The sequence below is a fragment of the Oryctolagus cuniculus genome, chromosome 3, assembly GCF_051225735.1.
Source record: "Oryctolagus cuniculus isolate XC-2025 breed Fujian yellow rabbit chromosome 3, ASM5122573v1, whole genome shotgun sequence".
Taxonomy (NCBI): Eukaryota; Metazoa; Chordata; class Mammalia; order Lagomorpha; family Leporidae; genus Oryctolagus; species Oryctolagus cuniculus.
In genome coordinates, this window is record NC_142869.1 from 152,398,206 (window position 1) to 152,415,419 (window position 17,214).

At 42.4% G+C, this 17,214-nt stretch overlaps 1 protein-coding gene across 17 annotated transcripts in view; it reads left to right on the forward strand.

Annotated features, from left to right (window-relative positions):
- ST7 (suppression of tumorigenicity 7) overlaps positions 1-17,214 on the forward strand; it is a 297,160-nt gene that overhangs the window by 169,119 nt on the left and 110,827 nt on the right. For all 17 annotated transcript variants that reach the window (XR_016230708.1, XR_016230709.1, XR_016230710.1 and 14 more), the window contains 1 exon segment: positions 8,943-9,102. Coding sequence is in view for 11 of the 17 variants with exons in the window: in XM_089327942.1 (XP_089184068.1) it covers positions 8,943-9,102 (160 nt within the window). In the remaining 6 variants the exon portion in view is untranslated.

The window sequence follows — 17,214 nt, forward strand, 5'->3', positions numbered from 1 at the left end:
AGGCACCAGACTGCCTCTTTGTCTTTTTCAGTTTACATTTGAGCATGAATTGAGAGGCTTGAAAATGATGCAATTGCTGGGGTTGGCTGGAACCACTAGACTTTAACCAATAAAGATCTAGGGAGTTTACCCAGGTCACTTGTCTTGATAAGGATGGAGTGAAGACTAAAATAAACTTCCACTGCTTTCCCACACATCCTGCTGCATCTAGAAAGGTGGATAGCAGCAAGTGAAGCAGTTGATAGTATTTTTATTTCAACAGACCCACAGAAATGGACTAGGTAGATAAGAAAGAGAAAGCAGGGAGAGGGGAAGAAGGATGATGACAAAACAGAAGTAGAGAAGGAGGCTGCAACCTTCTCTGAAACAGACAAACTTTCTTTTGCCAGTTGGCCATGGATTAGGTTAGATCTGGCCAATCTAGATCAGGGACCAACAATGACTACAATTTATAATTACATATTCTCTATGTGATTACGCATCATCTTCTTCATCCCTGGATAGATGTATCATTATAGACAGGGACCACTTCTGTGTTCCTGTGCACTACTGAGTACCCTGTGCTTATAAGGTCAGGGTACGTATTAAGTGAATGCACAGAAGTTCCAGTGAATGAATGAATTAACACAATGCATCAGATTTCTACAGGGAGCTTTTTGTTTAAAATGATGGGTTCCAAGCATCACTCCAGAACAACTGAATTAGAATCTCTTGAGGAGGAACCTAGGGGACAGCTGCCATCACTGTATGAGCTGGCAGGATATCCAACAAATGGCACAGACTGGCTTTGCCCAAATCCCAGTGGTCTCCATGGCTTCACTCCAGGAGAGTGACCCTCCCCTTCTGGCCATAGTAATTAATGCGACAGTGCAAAGTCTCATCCTGTGAACACACAAACATGAAGGTGGGATGGCTGTTAACCCTGAAGAGAACCTCACCCCTCCACTTTCTATCAGGTGGCCCAGAAAGGGAATGAAAGGGCGTGAATGCAGCCTTCATAGAGCCCCTGCAACTGTGGGCTTACAGTTGGCTAAGGAGAGATTGGCTGAGATCTGGCAGGCGAGCAGGAGGTCAAGACCCATGTGGTAGCTAATCAGTATTCCTAAGCAAAGTACACAAAAGCTGAAACTTCACAAAAATGTTGTGTCTGTCATAAGGAATTGTGAGTAGATACAGAGAAAAGGATATATCTGAGAATCCACACAGAAATTTAAGAAGCTACAGATGTGACTATAACACATGCCAACTGCCTTGGTTTATCTTATTTATGCTCAGCTGATCCCCTTTGGCAAAACAAACAAATAAAAAAACTCAGGCAACAACCTGTTTACCATCAGCTATATCTGAAAACTTACGACAGGTGTCAATTTGGCAGTCCTTCCATTTGGGAATAGACTGCCAGAGAGTTTTGTATTCCCTCAAACTCTACCAGCAGGTGTATGTTTTGTATGTTTTCTTTTTTTTTTATTTTTTTTTTTTATTTTTGACAGGCAGAGTGGACAGTGAGAGAGAGAGACAGAGAGAGAAAGGTCTTCCTTTGCCGTTGGTTCACCCTCCAATGGCCGCCGCTGCAGCCGGCGCACCGCACTGATCCGATGGCAGGAGCCAGGATCCAGGTGCTTTTCCTGGTCTCCCATGGGGTGCAGGGCCCAAGCACCTGGGCCATCCTCCACTGCACTCCCTGGCCACAGCAGAGAGCTGGCCTGGAAGAGGGGCAACCGGGACAAAATCCGGCGCCCCAACCGGGACTAGAACCCGGTGTGCCGGCGCCGCAAGGTGGAGGATTAGCCTATTGAGCCACGGCGCCGGCCGTGTATGTTTTCTTCTGTGATGTCATCTTCTGTGTCCTTAGGAAGCACTTGATAAATTTTGAGCTTATCCATCTTTGTATTTCCCCTGGGTTTGATGTAATTGGTTGTAAAATGGCTAGGATTTTGCCAAATGAATGTCTTAAAGCATTTTTGTGTCTGTGAAACAGGATATAGAGTAGTTCCTTCTTGAAGAGAAGTATTTTTTATATAGAACGTGCTATTTGAAAGAAGAAGAGTTTTTGTTGGGAAGACAAGAATCTTTAGGAAAGAATTGGGTCTACAAGATTGTTTGAAATGTTTTGTTTATGATCCCTTTGTCAGAGTTTCATTCTCTTCCTGCATATGAAGACGAGACAAGTTTGCACATTAGACCAGCCCCCAGCCTCCGTACTCCTTGGTCATCCTCTCTGCTTCTATGAAGAGTGATGGGGTGATTGCTGGGCATTGGTAACTGGGTTCTGGTCAGTTGAATCTTTATTTTAAATATGGTCTTGGCCTGGAGGATAGCCCTGCAAGGATAGATCCAAACCCATCCATACTTCCCTTATTTCCAGAAGATCAGCCTTATACGTACCTCCGCTGTTGCTAGTGTCGCTGATTTTTATCCCTTTGTTGCCTTTTTACTTAGAAACACTTTACCTTCCAAAGTAGTGCCTCTCCTCTTCTTGTCTTAGAGCAAGAAGTGGTAGGTTACTTTTTCAAGGTAGATGAATGTGCTTCCTTGGCTTTTGGTATTGTGACTCTTGGTTATTTCTGTTCTTTCTCATCTTCAGTTTCTCTCTTTCCATTTCCATAAAAATATGTGAGCTTTTGTTTTGTGTAACAAAACTAACACAAAACCTTTCATTGAGCTGCTATTTATTAAAATTATATTCCAGCCAGCGCCATGGCTCACTTGGCTAATCCTCTGCCTGCGGCGCCGGCACTCCGGGTTCTAGTCCCTGTTGGGGCGCTGGTTCTGTCCCGGTTGCTCCTCTTCCAGTCCAGCTCTCTGCTGTGGCCCAGGAAGGCAGTGGAGGATGGCCCAAGTCCTTAGGCCCTGCACTCGCATGGGAGACCAGGAGGAAGCACCTGGCTCCTGGCTTCGGATCGGCGCAGCACGCCAGCCGTGGCAGCCATTTGGGGGATGAACCAATGGAAAAATGAAGACCTTTCTCTCTGTCTCTCTCTCTCTCTCACTGTCTAATTCTGCCTGTCAAAAAAAAAAAAAAAAAAGATTATATTCTATTACATCAACTATGCCAGCCCTTATCCATCCATTCAGTCTTCCAACCATCCATCTAGCTAATCTTGTAGTTGTTGGTCAGTTCCCATCCATCCATCCATCCATCCAACATTAACTGAGTGTTTACTATAACTTTATTTTTTTAAAAAAAGATTTACTTATTTATTTGAAAGAATTACAGACAAGCAGAGGCAGAGGCAGAGGCAGAGAGAGAGGTCTTTGATCCACTGGCTCACTCCCCAAATGGTCACAACAGCCAGAGCTGGGCCAATCCAAAGCCAGGAGCCCAGAGATTCCTCTGGGTCTCCCACATGGATGCAGGGGCCGTCTTCTACTGCTTTCCCAGGTGCATTAGCAGGGAGCTGGACTGGAAGAGGAGCAGCCGGGACTTGAACTAGCGCCCACATGGGAAACTGACACTGTGGGCAATGGCTTCACCCACTACGCCACAATGCTGACCCCTAGAATTTATTTTACTCATTAGAAAACTGAACCCAAGAGAACAAAGAGAACTAACCAAGTTCACACAATCTAGCTATGTAGTTTAAAGGATTTTGCCTTTTAACTAGATGGTAGGGTCTCTGATGATTTCCTAAATGCCAAACCCAATTGAGTATTTTCTTACTTGATTGTATAATTCTTGGTTTGGAGTGTGAGGAAAAAGCACTAGAGAGATTTAGTTTTTAAAACTATAAATTTTACGGTTTTTTGTCTTAATTTTTTGGTTACCTCTCAGATCAAAACCTGTTTTGTTCCACTGTGGCAGGCCCCCTATGCTATGGGCATGTCTGAGAACTACTTCTAAAATCTAAATTTGTTTATGAGAGCTTTGCTGTTTACATTATAGGTGTGCACCAGGGAAAAGAATTCAAAGTGACACCAAATATGTGCGCATTAAGTAACACCATCTGCCCATTTGGATCTGCATAGCTTTTTGAAAATACTGTGTAGTACTTGCCCAAAGCCTGACATATTTCAGAATAAGAGAAAGATTGTTTGCTGAGACCTGAAATTAGAAGACTTGTTTGAAGTTTCAGAAGACTTCAAGCTCTTCCCTTCCTCTTTTTGTTGTTGCTACGTTCTTTTTTCCCCTAATAGTTGGGCCTTTCTTTATATGAGTGTCCCCTGTATATTGCAGGGGCTGAGCTACTGCTTCATTCACAGACCTGAGAAGGCCTGCCTTTTCCCTCCATACATCTGTATAAATACCCTGGTCTTTATTGAGGTCTGTTTTTCTTGCATTAGAAACACTGGGTGGAGGGCGACCACTTCAGTACGAGTGGATAAGCCAGTGCTTGGGACACCCACATCCCACAGTGGAGTGCCTGGTTTGAGTCTCAGCTGCCCTGTGCCTCCAGTCCAGCTTCCTACTAATACACTTGGATGGAGGTAGATGCAAACCCAAGTAATGGGGTCCCTCCGACTTGTGGGAGATCCAAATGGAGTTTGTGGCTCCTGGCTTCACGCTGGCCCAACTCTGGCTGTTGTGTGCACTTGGGAGAGTAAACCAGCACACTGAAGATTGATATTCTCCTGGAGAATATCTTCCCTCCCTCCCTCTCATTCTGTCTTTCAAATAAATAAATTTTAAAAAATCTTAAAAAAAAAACAACAGGAATACCCAGTAGAATATCTAGTTAATGTGAGTCACGTATTAGAACTATCTGGTTCCGTTTGATGAACTACTTCCGGAGTAGTTTTTATTAAGAAAACACAAAGGGACAGTGCCAGAGGGCACTTGGAAGATTTGGAAAGCAAAATAACAGGCTTCTGTCTGTTTGTTTACAGGAAGCAATGAAAATTACCAAAAAGGGTCTTTTTAAAAAAGATTTATTTTAGAGGCTGGTGCTGTGGTATAGCAGGTAAAGCTGCCTCCTGTAGTGCCAGCATCCCATGTGGGTGCTGATTTGAGTTTCAGCTGCTCCACTTCCGATCAGCTCCCTGTTAATGTGCCTGGGAAAGCAACAGAAGACGGTCCAAGTCCTTAGGCCCCTGCACCTACGTGGGAGATCCGGAAGAAGCTCCGGGTTCCTGGCTTCACATTGGCTCAGCTCTGGCCATTGCAGCCATTTGGGGAATAAACCAGCAATTGGAAGACCTCTCTCTTTCTCTCTGCCTCTGCTTCTCTGTAATTCTGCCTTTCAGATAAATAAATAAATCTAAAAAAATTCCGATGCCTTCTTAAAAAAAAAAAAAACAGAGGTTTATTTTATTTGTTTAAGAGAGAGAGAGAGAGATACTCCATCTGCTGGTTCACTTCGCAATTGGCCACAACAACTGGAGTGGGGCCAGGCTGAAGCCAGGAGCTTGGAATGCCATCCTGGTCTGGCATGGATAGCCTGGGCCCAGTACTTGAGCCATTTTTAGCTGCTTTCCTAGGTGGATTAGCAGGGAGCTGGATTGGAAGCAGAGCAACAGAGACTCAAACCCTTGCACAGACATGGGATGCAAGCGTTGCAGGTAGCAGCTTAACCTGCTATGCTATAATGCTGGCCCCACAGAAAGCAGTCTTATTACAGAGTGCTGATAAGATTAATGACAGAGAGCTGGGGCTTCAGTTTAAGCAATTATTTCATCAGCTGTGTGACTTTGGTCAGGTCACCGTACCTTGTTGGACAATTCTCATTCCTCGTCTGTAAATGAGCTCCGTTCATACTCCTGTAAGGTTCCTTTTAGTGCTCGTACTCTATGATTGTGCTACAGGAGCTGAGGAATCTGAAGACTTCTAAGGATATTTTGTATGATGGCTACAGGTATGCTAGGAGCAATCTGTGTGTGGAGCATGGTGGATCTGTGGCACGAACCTGTGGTAGCAGGGGCCAAATCTTTGTAATCCTGCAACACAGTTCATGACTGGTGTAAAACAGTGTGGCCGTATGATGGAATGAATGAGCTAAGGCCTGGCAGCAGCACAGTATGGAAAGCAAAGACTTGGAGTGGAGGCATCCCTCACCCACTGGTAATGGACAGCCTCTGCCAGTTCTGTGGCTCATGTTTTGGGCCCTTGGGAGACTTCTAATAAAGGCAAAGCTGTAAATCTGCTCCCAGGCTTTGCTGAGGGGTCAGGATGGTATAGTGAGCAGCATCCTTTGTCACAATGATTTCCAGGGCTTTCCACCAGCAGTCTAGCCACAGACAAGATGCTGTGCTAGCCTGGATTATAGACTGGGGAAAAGAGATGCCTTATAGCAGTGTGTGAGGTGCATTGCTCTTGGGAGCCTTGTGCACCATTAACAGAATAATGGAAGGTTTGCTATTCATTTGAAAACCATATAGTATATGCTAAACTAGCTGTTTACATGGTATTGGTATTGGTATGAAAATTAAGGACTCTTGAGGATAAATAATATTCTGCTTAACAGTTGAGGGAACTGATGTTCAAATCAATCAGTTAAATCACTTAGGGTTATAGGCTCCCTACTCGATCCATGGTCTGTAAATTTACCATTCTTGAACTTCCTTTCTTCTCCAAGGACACTCTCTTATTCCTGCGATTCAAAATGTTACACACTAGTGCTGTCTCCCTTTCCCCTCATTTTAAAAAAAGATTTATTTATTTGAAATGAAGAGTTACAGAGAGATAGAGATATTTTCCATCTGCTAGTTCACTCTCCAAATGGTCACAATGGCCAGAGTTAAACCAGGCTGAAGCCAGAAACCTGGAACTTCATCCAAGTCTCATGTGCGGGTGGCAGGGCCCCAAGCACTTGGGCCATCTGCTGCTGCCTTCCCAGGTTCATTATCGGGGAGCTGGATCAGAAGTGGAGAAGCTGGGTGCTCAAATGGGATGCTGGCATCACAGGCAGCGGTTTAACACACTGTGTCATGACACCAACCCGTGTTGTGCCTTCTTAACTTTCATACTATACTGTCCCTACTCAGTGAAGAGAAATCACTTGAATTTTTTTTTTTTTTATCATGTGATAATGTCTGTGGGCAGAAGGAGTGAATCTCTGGAGTTAAGTCAAGGTGTCCTATTAGAGGACTGGAAACATTTAGTTTGATTGTTACTTCCTTCTGGTCATACAAATGTTCTTTCTGCCTTTTGAGAAGTCTTCAAGAGAAAAAAAAAATGCAGTTTTTAAATAATGCCCCAAAGTTAATTTCAGAGTAGATAATAAAATAAAAGATAATAAAATCTTGTTTTCATGAAATATGTAGGGATCAAGATAATTCAATGTTAGTTGCATATTCTATTATATATATATATATATATTTTGAGATTTGGGGAGGATTTTATTTAAACTTTTTTTTTAACTTTTATTTAATGAATATAAATTTCCAAAGTACGGCTTATGGATTACAATGGCTTTTCCCCCATAACGTCCCTCCCACCCGCAACCCTCCCCTTTCCCACTCCCTCTCCCCTTCCATTCACATGAGGATTCATTTTCGATTCTCTTTATATACAGAAGATCAGTTTAGCATACATTAAGTAAAGATTTCAACAGTTTGCTCCCACACAGAAAAATAAAGTGAAAAATAATAGATGATTTTTTAAATGATGATGAAATCAGATCAGACCTATTGTCATGTTTAATCCCAGTGAGAGTCAAGTTGGGAATTGATAATTTCTTCTTCTTCTTTTTTTTTTTTTTTTTATAGAAGATCAGTTTAGTATGCATTAAGTAAAGATTTCAACAGTTTGCACCCCCATAGAAACACAAAGTGAAATATACTGTTTGAGTACTCGTTATAGCATTAAGTCTCAATGTACAGCACATTAAGGACAGAGATCCTACATGAGGAGTAAGTGCACAGTGACTCCTGTTGTTGACTTTACAAATTGACACTCCTGTTTATGGCATCAGTAATCTCCCTATGCTCCAGTCATGAGTTTCCAAGGCTATGGAAGCCCCTTGAGTTCTCCGACTCTTATCTTGTTTAGACAAGGTCATAGTCAAAGTGGAGGTTCTCTCCTCCCTTCATATATTATAGAACTTAACTATACTTCAACACTCTGGGATATAACTGATTCTTAAATTTTGCGTGTGAAATGATTTGTGCATGCTGAAGGAACAAATGCCCAAGGAAGGGAGGAAAGGATGTGGGCGAGAACACATTGGAGCGGTGGTGATGGGGAAACACTCGCTGTGGCAGAGGGGTTCAAGTAAGACGGGTTGGGGAAGGTCGTTTGCTTTTTGGGGGCATAGGCTGTCTTGGCCTCATTCTTGTCATATGAGCATCATTGTTCTTTCCTTTTATTAACGAATGTTATTTCTTTTCTCTTTTGGAATCCACAGTCTGTAACAATTGGTAAGCTTGGTATCGGGAACACTGGTGGTGGACAACAGATGCTTGTGTTTATTAAGCATGTCTTAGCACGGAGTATGTTGTTGCGTCTCGGCAGTTGTGTGCCAACCATACATGAAATGAGATGCCTCTCCTTCTTTCATTCTGTAAAACTAGCAGTTTTCTAAGGAGTTGTTATTAAAAAAGAAAAAATATAAGGAGTGTGCTCTTAAAATATTTAGGCAGGTAGGGTTTATTCAAAATATAAAGTGCCAAAAGTGGAATGTTTCATAAGCTGCACTTTGAAAGCTGGCTCACAAATGTTTCTGGAATTGTCATTCAGCTGTGGCAATTTTGTTTGATTGTTATACGAACTTGGAAGAAAGTAACACTGAACAGATCTTAATGGTGTTCTTTTATCCATAACTGTAGTTACGGATTTTTTTAAAAATGAATCTTGCACATAGAAAAGCACATTGAAAATTTTACAACTTAATGACATTTTCGGTTTATTAAAATTAATTTTTTAGAATACACATTTTGGAATAAAAATTGTTTAGTTAAGTATTTAATGGGAATAGAATTAGTAAATGTAACATATTTCATGGGCAATTTTACAGAAATAATAAAAAGTAACAAGGACCCTTAATACATTTACTATTTTTCTGTTCTAGATATTTGAATGGTGGTATTTTCGCAAGTATGGAACATCATTCATTGAACAAGTCTCAGTAAGCCACTTGCGCCCTCTTCTGGGAGGGGTTGACAACAACTCCTCCAACAATTCTAACTCCAGTAATGGGGATTCAGATTCCAACAGGCAAAGTGTCTCAGGTATGGGAAGTTCTTCAGTTTCCAACATTATTTCCTGACTCTTACTGAACTATTACTGTTGCTCTTACTAAATTATTATTATTGATAAATTGTTATGACTATAAGACAGTAAGACGATGCTACTAAAAGATTATAATTCAGAGAAAAATTCAGTTCATTTTTCTCTGGGTGTTGACAACCTGTCAGAGAAGTAGGGGATAAGCATCCCAGGAAAACAAAATGTTTATATTGCTGATTTTACTTTTTTCTCCCATTTTATATAGCAAATGGTCACTTAGGTCAGTGTTTCCAACTAGAGGCTTTTGTCTCCTTGTTCATAGTTTCTCAGATTTCATGAATGGTCCATTTCTTCGATGACAGTTGCAGAATCTTGTGTCCAACTAGATCTGATCGCATTACCCCTCTGCTGAGAATTCATTGGTTCCCGTCCCACTGAAGATAAAGCCCAAGTTCCAGTTTCCTTAGCACAGCTTGAACTGCTTCTGGCCCATCTTGCCAGCTGCAGCTTCTGCACAGCCCGGTCCCTTTCCTGTATGTCCAGCTTCCTAGAAACCTACTTTCCATTTCTCGAGCATGCCACATTTCTCGTGACTTTGTCTAGAAATCTGCCTCCCCCCTTCATTTGTTTATTCAGCCGTCACGACCCAAAATCAGATGTCACCTCCTGAGAGCCTTCTCTGATACATTACACACTCTCTCTCCACTTGTCTTGCCCCTTGGTATTTTTACCTTTAGCAACATTTAGCAAATTGCACTGTGACTTTTAAGATGCTGCTGTACAGTGGTATCTCTAGCATCTTGTGCAGTGTCTTCTTTATTTTTGAAACAGTGAATGCATGGATGCATGCAAGTCCTGTACTTTCTCTGCTTATCAAGCAAGAAGGGAGAATACAGTTTCCTAGCTCAGTCTCTGTGTCAGTTCAGTAAATATTTCCTAAGTGCCTAGTATGAGCCTGGTTTTATATAGAGTCTTATGAATATTTTGATTCTAAGAAGTCAGAGTCCATATCCCCATGGAACTCTCTGTGTCCCGAAGGAGACACAGTGATGAGAGCTTTCATTATTATGAGGGAGACTGGCTGTGTTTTAGAGAACCAGTGAGGAGCCCTTGACCACACTGGTAGAAGGGGTTTGCTTTTTGAATGAGAGGGAACCAGTTCTGAGATTTGAAGGAGAGCAAGGAAGAAATTGAAAGACCTAAGGTTAGGATCCTCCTCCTTTTCTCTAGAATAACTCGATCTACATTTCAGACTGGGTTCTACACATCAACAAACTTTGTACAGAGATTTCATTCCAGGTATTGATTCAGTGTTCTTTTTACAACCTTTTAGTTTCAGAGGATTTCAGAGGGATGGAGGGAGGGTGAAGGAGGGAAGGAGTGAGAGGGAACTTGCCCATCTGCTGATTCACTTTCCAAATACCAACAGTCACCAGGGCTTGGCCATCCGAACCCAGAAGCCAGGAACCCAATCTAAGTCTCCCACCTAGGTGGGAGGGACTTAACTACTTCAGCTATCACCTGCTGCTTTGTAGGGTGTGCACTGGCAGGAAGCTGGATTCAGCAGTGGGGCCAGAACTTGAATCCAGGCACTCTAATATACGATGTGGGTATCCCAACCAGTAGCTTAACCACTAGGCCAAATGCTCAGCTGACAATCCTCTTTGTTCTTTTAAAGATTTATTTGAGGGGCCGGAGCTGTGGCACAGTGGGTTAAAGCCCTGGCCTGAAGAGCTGGCATCCCATATGGGAACTGGTGGAGTTCTGGGCTGCTAGCTTCAGCCTGGCTTAGTCCCGGTTGCTCCTCTTCTGATCCAGCTCTTTGCTATGGCCCTGCACCCTCGTGGGAGACCCAGAGGAAGCTCCTGGTTCCTGCCTTTGGATTGGTGCAGTTCTGGCCCTTGCGGCCATCTGGGGAGTGAATCATCGGAATGAAGAACTCTCTCTCTGTCTCTACTGCTCTCTGTCTCTCTTTCAAATAAATAAAATAAATCTTTAAAAAAAAAAAGATTTATTTGAAAATCAGTTACAGCCAAAGAGGGAGAGTCAGGGAGAGAGAGGAAGATCTTCCACTGCTTCATTCCCTAAATAGCCGTAATGGCTGGGGCTGGGCCAGGCTTCAGCCAGGAATCTGGAACTCCATCCAGGTCTCCCTCATGAGTGGCAGGGGCCCAAGGACTTGGACCACCTTCTGGTGACTTTCCAGGCAGATTATCAGGGAGCTGAATCAGAAGTGGGGCAGATTATCAGGGAGCTGAATCAGAAGTGGAGCAGCCAGGACTCGAACCAGCACTCATATGGGATGCCGGCATCGTAGGTAGCAGCTTAACCCACTGTGCCATAACACTGGCCTCTTAATGCTCTTTTAATGCATACTTTGCCAGCCAGCTGTGAGTAGTATGTGACAGCTGTTAGACGCACTTATTTCATCCAAAGTGTACATACATGAGACATGGTACTACCCAAGTAAAATTATCTGGGATTTTGTAAACTCATTTACTTTTTGAAAGAATAAGAAAGACCCGGGCAAAGCAACGCATGCCTTAACCAGATACTGTAATAAACATGGCTTATTATACTAATGAGGAGTCTCCATCATTCAGTCATATAACCAAAGCAGTTGTGGATAATTGCCACCACTTTGAATCTGCTGTAAAGACCCCACAGATTAAATATGCTCTTCTCTGACTCGAGTTACAGTCTTTGGATGACCCAGAACATTATAGAAAATTAGCAGATTGAAAACGGAATGCATCCTCATTTGAGGCTATTCTGTATGGTGAATACATCTGTATTTTCATTACAGTCTCCTCATGCCGTCTGCCCAATTTAAATCTCTTACATGGTTCTGTAATGCCATGAAGACTTCATGCTCTTCTTATTGCCATAATTATTATGCCTTCTGTCTCAGTGGATGCCTGATTAAGCCTTATTCTTCATATGAATATTTTTAAAGGATTTAATTATTTTTTATTTGAAAGAATTACTGAGAGAGGGATATATATATATATGTGTGTGTGTGTGTGTGTGTGTGTGTGTATGGAGAGAGAGAGATCGCTTCCATCTGCTGATTCACTGCCCAGATGACCTTGATGTCCATGGCTGAACCCGGCTGAAGGCAGAAGCCTGGAGCTTTCTCTGTCTCCCATGTGGGTGCAGGGGCCCAAGTACTTGGACCATCCTCTGCTGCTTTCCCAGGTGCATTAGCAGGGAGTTAGTTTGGAAGTGGAGCAGCTGAAACTTGAAGTAGTACCCATACAAGATGCCAGTGCTGCAGGCACCTGCTTAACCTGCTGTGCCACAGCACTGGCCCCTTCATATGAATCTTGATGCCATTCTTTCAGCTGTTATAGCAGCTTTATAAGGAAGAACCTAATTTTTATATCTTTTAAAAATTTATTCAGCATTAATAACCAGGCAATTTTCAGTTTTATTTGTATTGAGTTTCTGCCTGGCTAAGACTGAGCTTTTGAATATTATTGTTAATTCAATTCCATTAGTATTTAGTGAGTTCCAACTCTATATTTTATATTCTGTTCATCTGAATAAATAGAGCATTTATGATCTTACCACCATGTTCAACCAATTGCCTTTAGAAAAATAGTGAGGTGTGGGGAGCAAACCGGACTAGACTGTTACTGGAATTAGGACTTATTCTATGCATCTGCTCTCCCACAATATGGCGCTGGGAGAGAAGTAAACAGCTTCCGCACAGCTGCCTCCAGTTCAACCAATTAACTGTAGGACTTGTTCCTGATTGGAGGAGAGCAGCGTACTCGGCGTGTGGGCAGCCGAGTTGGGATTGGCGGAGGAGGACTATAAAGGAGGAGAGAGACGGCATGCACCGGGAACATCTATGGGGAACATCTAAGGGAACCCGTGCAGCCCCCGAGAGAACCGGCTGGCGGTGTGCCGCTCCCCTGCGGAAGTGGGGAATGTGGCCAGGGGGAACTGCCCTTCCACGGAGGTGGAAGGGATAGTAGCCAACCCGGGAAGAACCAGCAGCAAACCCGGGGAGGGCCGAGCAGACGAAAGAACAGCGCAGGGTCCTGTGTCGTTCCTCCACGAAGAGGGGGAGCGACAGTGAGGTAGGCTTTTGATGTGACAGTTATGCTACTTAGGATGTCCACATCCCATATTGGAGTGCCTGGGTTTGAGTTTCATTTCCACTCTTGTTCCCAGCTTCCTGTTATTGTACACCTTGGGAGGCAGCAGAGGATAGTGTGAATAATTCAGTCATTGGAACTCACATGGAAGAGCCTGATGGAGTTCTGGGCTGCTAGCTTCAGCCTGGCTTAGCCTCAGCTGTAACAAGCATTTGGGGAGTGAATCAGTGGACAAGATTCTCTCTCTCTCTCAGATAAATAATTCATAAAGTTTATAAAAGACAAATGCAAATTAACTTGTCTAAGTATACCTAGGGCCCAATCTGCTTGCTTTTTGAAACTTGGGCTTCTAATATGTGGCTAACTCAAACAAACACAAATTATGGTATGAAAGTACTAGATCATCATGGGACTAATGCTGTTTTCCATTTCTCCTGTGATGACTTTTATTTTTGAAATAAAAATGTATAAAGTGCATTGTCTGCATTTATCTCTATCCTTAAGCACTCTGTATTTCATAGTCTGACTTCAACTAAGTATAATGGAAAAAGGAGACTAAAAAACCTTTAGGGTAATCAATACTCTTTCCTTAAAATAGAGAGGCTTGTTTTGAAAATTCCTGTTGCCTTCATAATAATAAAATGAGTATAGGCTGAATAACAGAAGGATGAATCTACTTATTTTTCTGGAACATCATAAGTCACCTCTTTGCTAAACCTTACATGAAATACAATGTGTCTAATGAAATCTCATGGATATTGCCATAGGCAGTTTGATGGCATCGTTTATGTGAGAAAAATCATAGAAAAGGCTAAAAAATTTTTTTAAAGTTTTTAGTTATAAACATTGGTCTATATGAAAACTCACTGTTGCTCTTTGCTTAAAAAAATCATTGGTTTTGACTAAAAGCTGAAAATCCTGGCCTACCTACAAATGATTTGGAATAGGGTGGTGGGGTAAGGAGTTATGGTTACAGGGCTGATTGTGTATATTTTTAAGTTTTTGCATCTGTGTAAGAGTAACTGAATTACAGATGCTCTGAGAATTTGCAATGATCTTTATCTGGGAGCAAGTTGAGAAATGGAGTTGATCAGTTTATTACTCTACCCAGACTTCAGCTTATTCAGTTGAGGTTACCATTTGGGAGCATTCTACTTGTTTTACTTTGTTTGAGAGCTAAATTGCATTCCTCCCCCCTCCCTGCTCCCAATATTTGTTTTCTGATAACCATGCTGATATATTTCATCATATGACTGTTTCTTACCATCTCTTAATTTAACTTAATTAGCTGCCAATGATACATGGGGGTTTAAAATGTGATTATGTCTTCCTGTTTTAAGAGAAGGAGTTTTCAGAGCTTATTAACTTTTTTTCCCCTTTATTTTGAAAAGCAGAGAGACAAATGAGACAGAGATTGTTCATTCTCTAACTCACTCTCTCAAATGCCCAAAACAGCCAGGGCTGGGTCAGGCTGGAGCCAGGAGCCCATAATTCAATGTGGGCCTCCCACGTGGGTGGTAGGGATCCAACTACTTGAGCTGCCTGCCATGGTGTGAATTAACTGGAATCACAAGTCGAGTTGAGACTCTAACCCAGGTACTTGAATGTAGGGTGCAAGCATCCCACATGGTGTTTTAACTGCAAGGCCAAATGCCTACCCCACCAGTAACACTTTAATTTTGAGTTTATAGGAACATCTCTTTGATAATTTGGCCAGTTTTCAAGTAAAATACCTTAAAGACACGGGTTTGTAGCATTTACCCTCTTAAAAATATTGGGAAAAGTACAAGATGCTCTATCACATGAAGAATATCCTTGCCAAAGTCCAATTTAAATGATCTAAGACACTTTAACAGCTTCTTGGGTAGAACCAGATCTCTAAACAAACCCTAGGATACTTACCTGGCTTCCTGTCACAAATCCCATCTACTCTTTTATTTTAATCCCATCTACTCTTTGTAAGAAATGTATATTGCAAATTCTAAATAATTCTAATAATTGGATTTAACTATACATTAAATTCTTGATTAAAATTCATTATATTACTAGAGACAGTTCAAGCACTGATTTAATGAAGATAATAAATTAAAGAAAAGCAGTGGAGATGATGAGTGGAAGAAAAATTCTAAGAACTTTGTAGATCCCAGATTTTTTTTAAAGATTTATTTATGTTATTTGAAAGGCAGAATTATAGAGAGGGGGGGGGTGAGGAGGGGGAGGGGGAGCGAGAGAGAGAGAGAGAGATCGATTGATCAATCGATCTTCCATCCACTGGTTCACTCCTCAAATGGTCCCAATAGCCAGGGCTGAGCCAGGCCAAAGCCAAGAGCTTCATCTGTGTCTCCCACTTGGCAGAGGCCCAAGGGCTTGGGCCGTCTCCCACTGCTTTCCAGTGACATTATCAGGGAGCTGGATTGGAAATGAAACAGCCAGGACTCAGACTGGCACTTATATGGGATGCTGGCATTGCTTAACCCCTCAACCAAAATCCCAGATTCTTATACCAGCAGAACAAATTACTTTCCCCATGGAAGGCCATATAATTCTAAGACTAAGACTCTTGACATCTGCTATCAGCTCTACATGATATTATCTTATTTAATTCTTATAATAAACCCATGAAACAGCAACTCTTGTTATCTACATTTTATGGTTGAAGAATGTCAAGTCACCTGTTCACAATCCCATGACTGTCTGGGTATCTTACTTCAGAATCCAAGTTCTTAAGCACTAAATGAAACATATAAGTGATCCTGTCCAGATCCTCTGTGAGGAAGCTCCTGGCTCCTGGCTCCAGATGGGCCCAGCTCTGGCTGTTGCAGTCATCTGGAGAGTGAACCTTATCAAATTTGAGATTCTGAGAAGAGATGATACTGTATCATCCTGGGACCTGCATTGTGGTGCAGCGGGTTAAACCATTTCATGCAACACGGGCATCCCATACTGGAGCACTGGTTCAAAGGCCCAGCAGCTCCACTTCCAATTCAGCTCCCTGGTAATGCACCTGGGAAAGCAGCAGAAGATGATCCAAGTACTTGGTACCCTGCCACCCACATGGGAGAGCTGGATGCAGCTCCTGGCTTTGGCCTGGCTCATCCTTGGCCATTGCAGCCATTTGGGGAGTGAGCTAGTAGGTGGAAGATTTCTTTTTCTCTCTGTCTCTGTAACTCTGCCTTTCAAGTAAATTGAATAAATCTTTAAAAAGAAGAAGAAGAAAATTCCCTAAGCTGTAACTTAGTCATTTCCATGATATATTTGGAAGTCTCACAAGTGTGTGTGTGTGTGTGTGTGTGCAGGGGGAGGGTTGCCATCATTTCTTTTTTGTTGTTTTTAAATTTAGGAAAAGGCTTCAAAGTTAAGTAGGACATACAATATTTTCTTTCATGTGATTAAAAGTCCTGTAACTTTAGAGCCTTTTGGTTTTTCTGGGAATTGGGTTCTTGTTTTTCCCTTGAAGACTGTGACAAGAAGAAAGTCTGGTTCTCACAGTATACTTACTCCTTCGATAGAGCTTCTGTAAGTGGAGGCCAGATGGTGGTTCAATAAAGTACCCTCTTCACTTTCCTACCCAGGCTGTGAGTTCCTCTTTGTACCCTAGGGCCCAGTGCAAGGATTAATGCATGCTAGTCAATACACCTTTATAACACACAGTCCTGTGAGCACTGGGGTGGCACTCCAGAGGAGTAACTGAGTATGGAAAGGCATGAATTAAATGTGACTGCAACGAAGTTATAGTAGTGAATGATGAGGCAGAGGACTGAAAATGAAAAGGACCTGAGCTTGCTTTTACAAGCCCTTGATGCTAGTGAGCATTGTTTTTCTTTTCCCACATTTTTTTGTCTTTCACATAGACATCTGTAGTTGCATGCTTTGAGAACTCAGCAAGTGCTATTTCAATATTTATTGCTTCTCGAGCCGGCGCCACGGCTCACTAGGCTAATCCTCCGCCTTGGGGCACCGGCACACCGGGTTCTAGTCCTGGTTGGGGTGCCGGATTCTGTCCCGGCT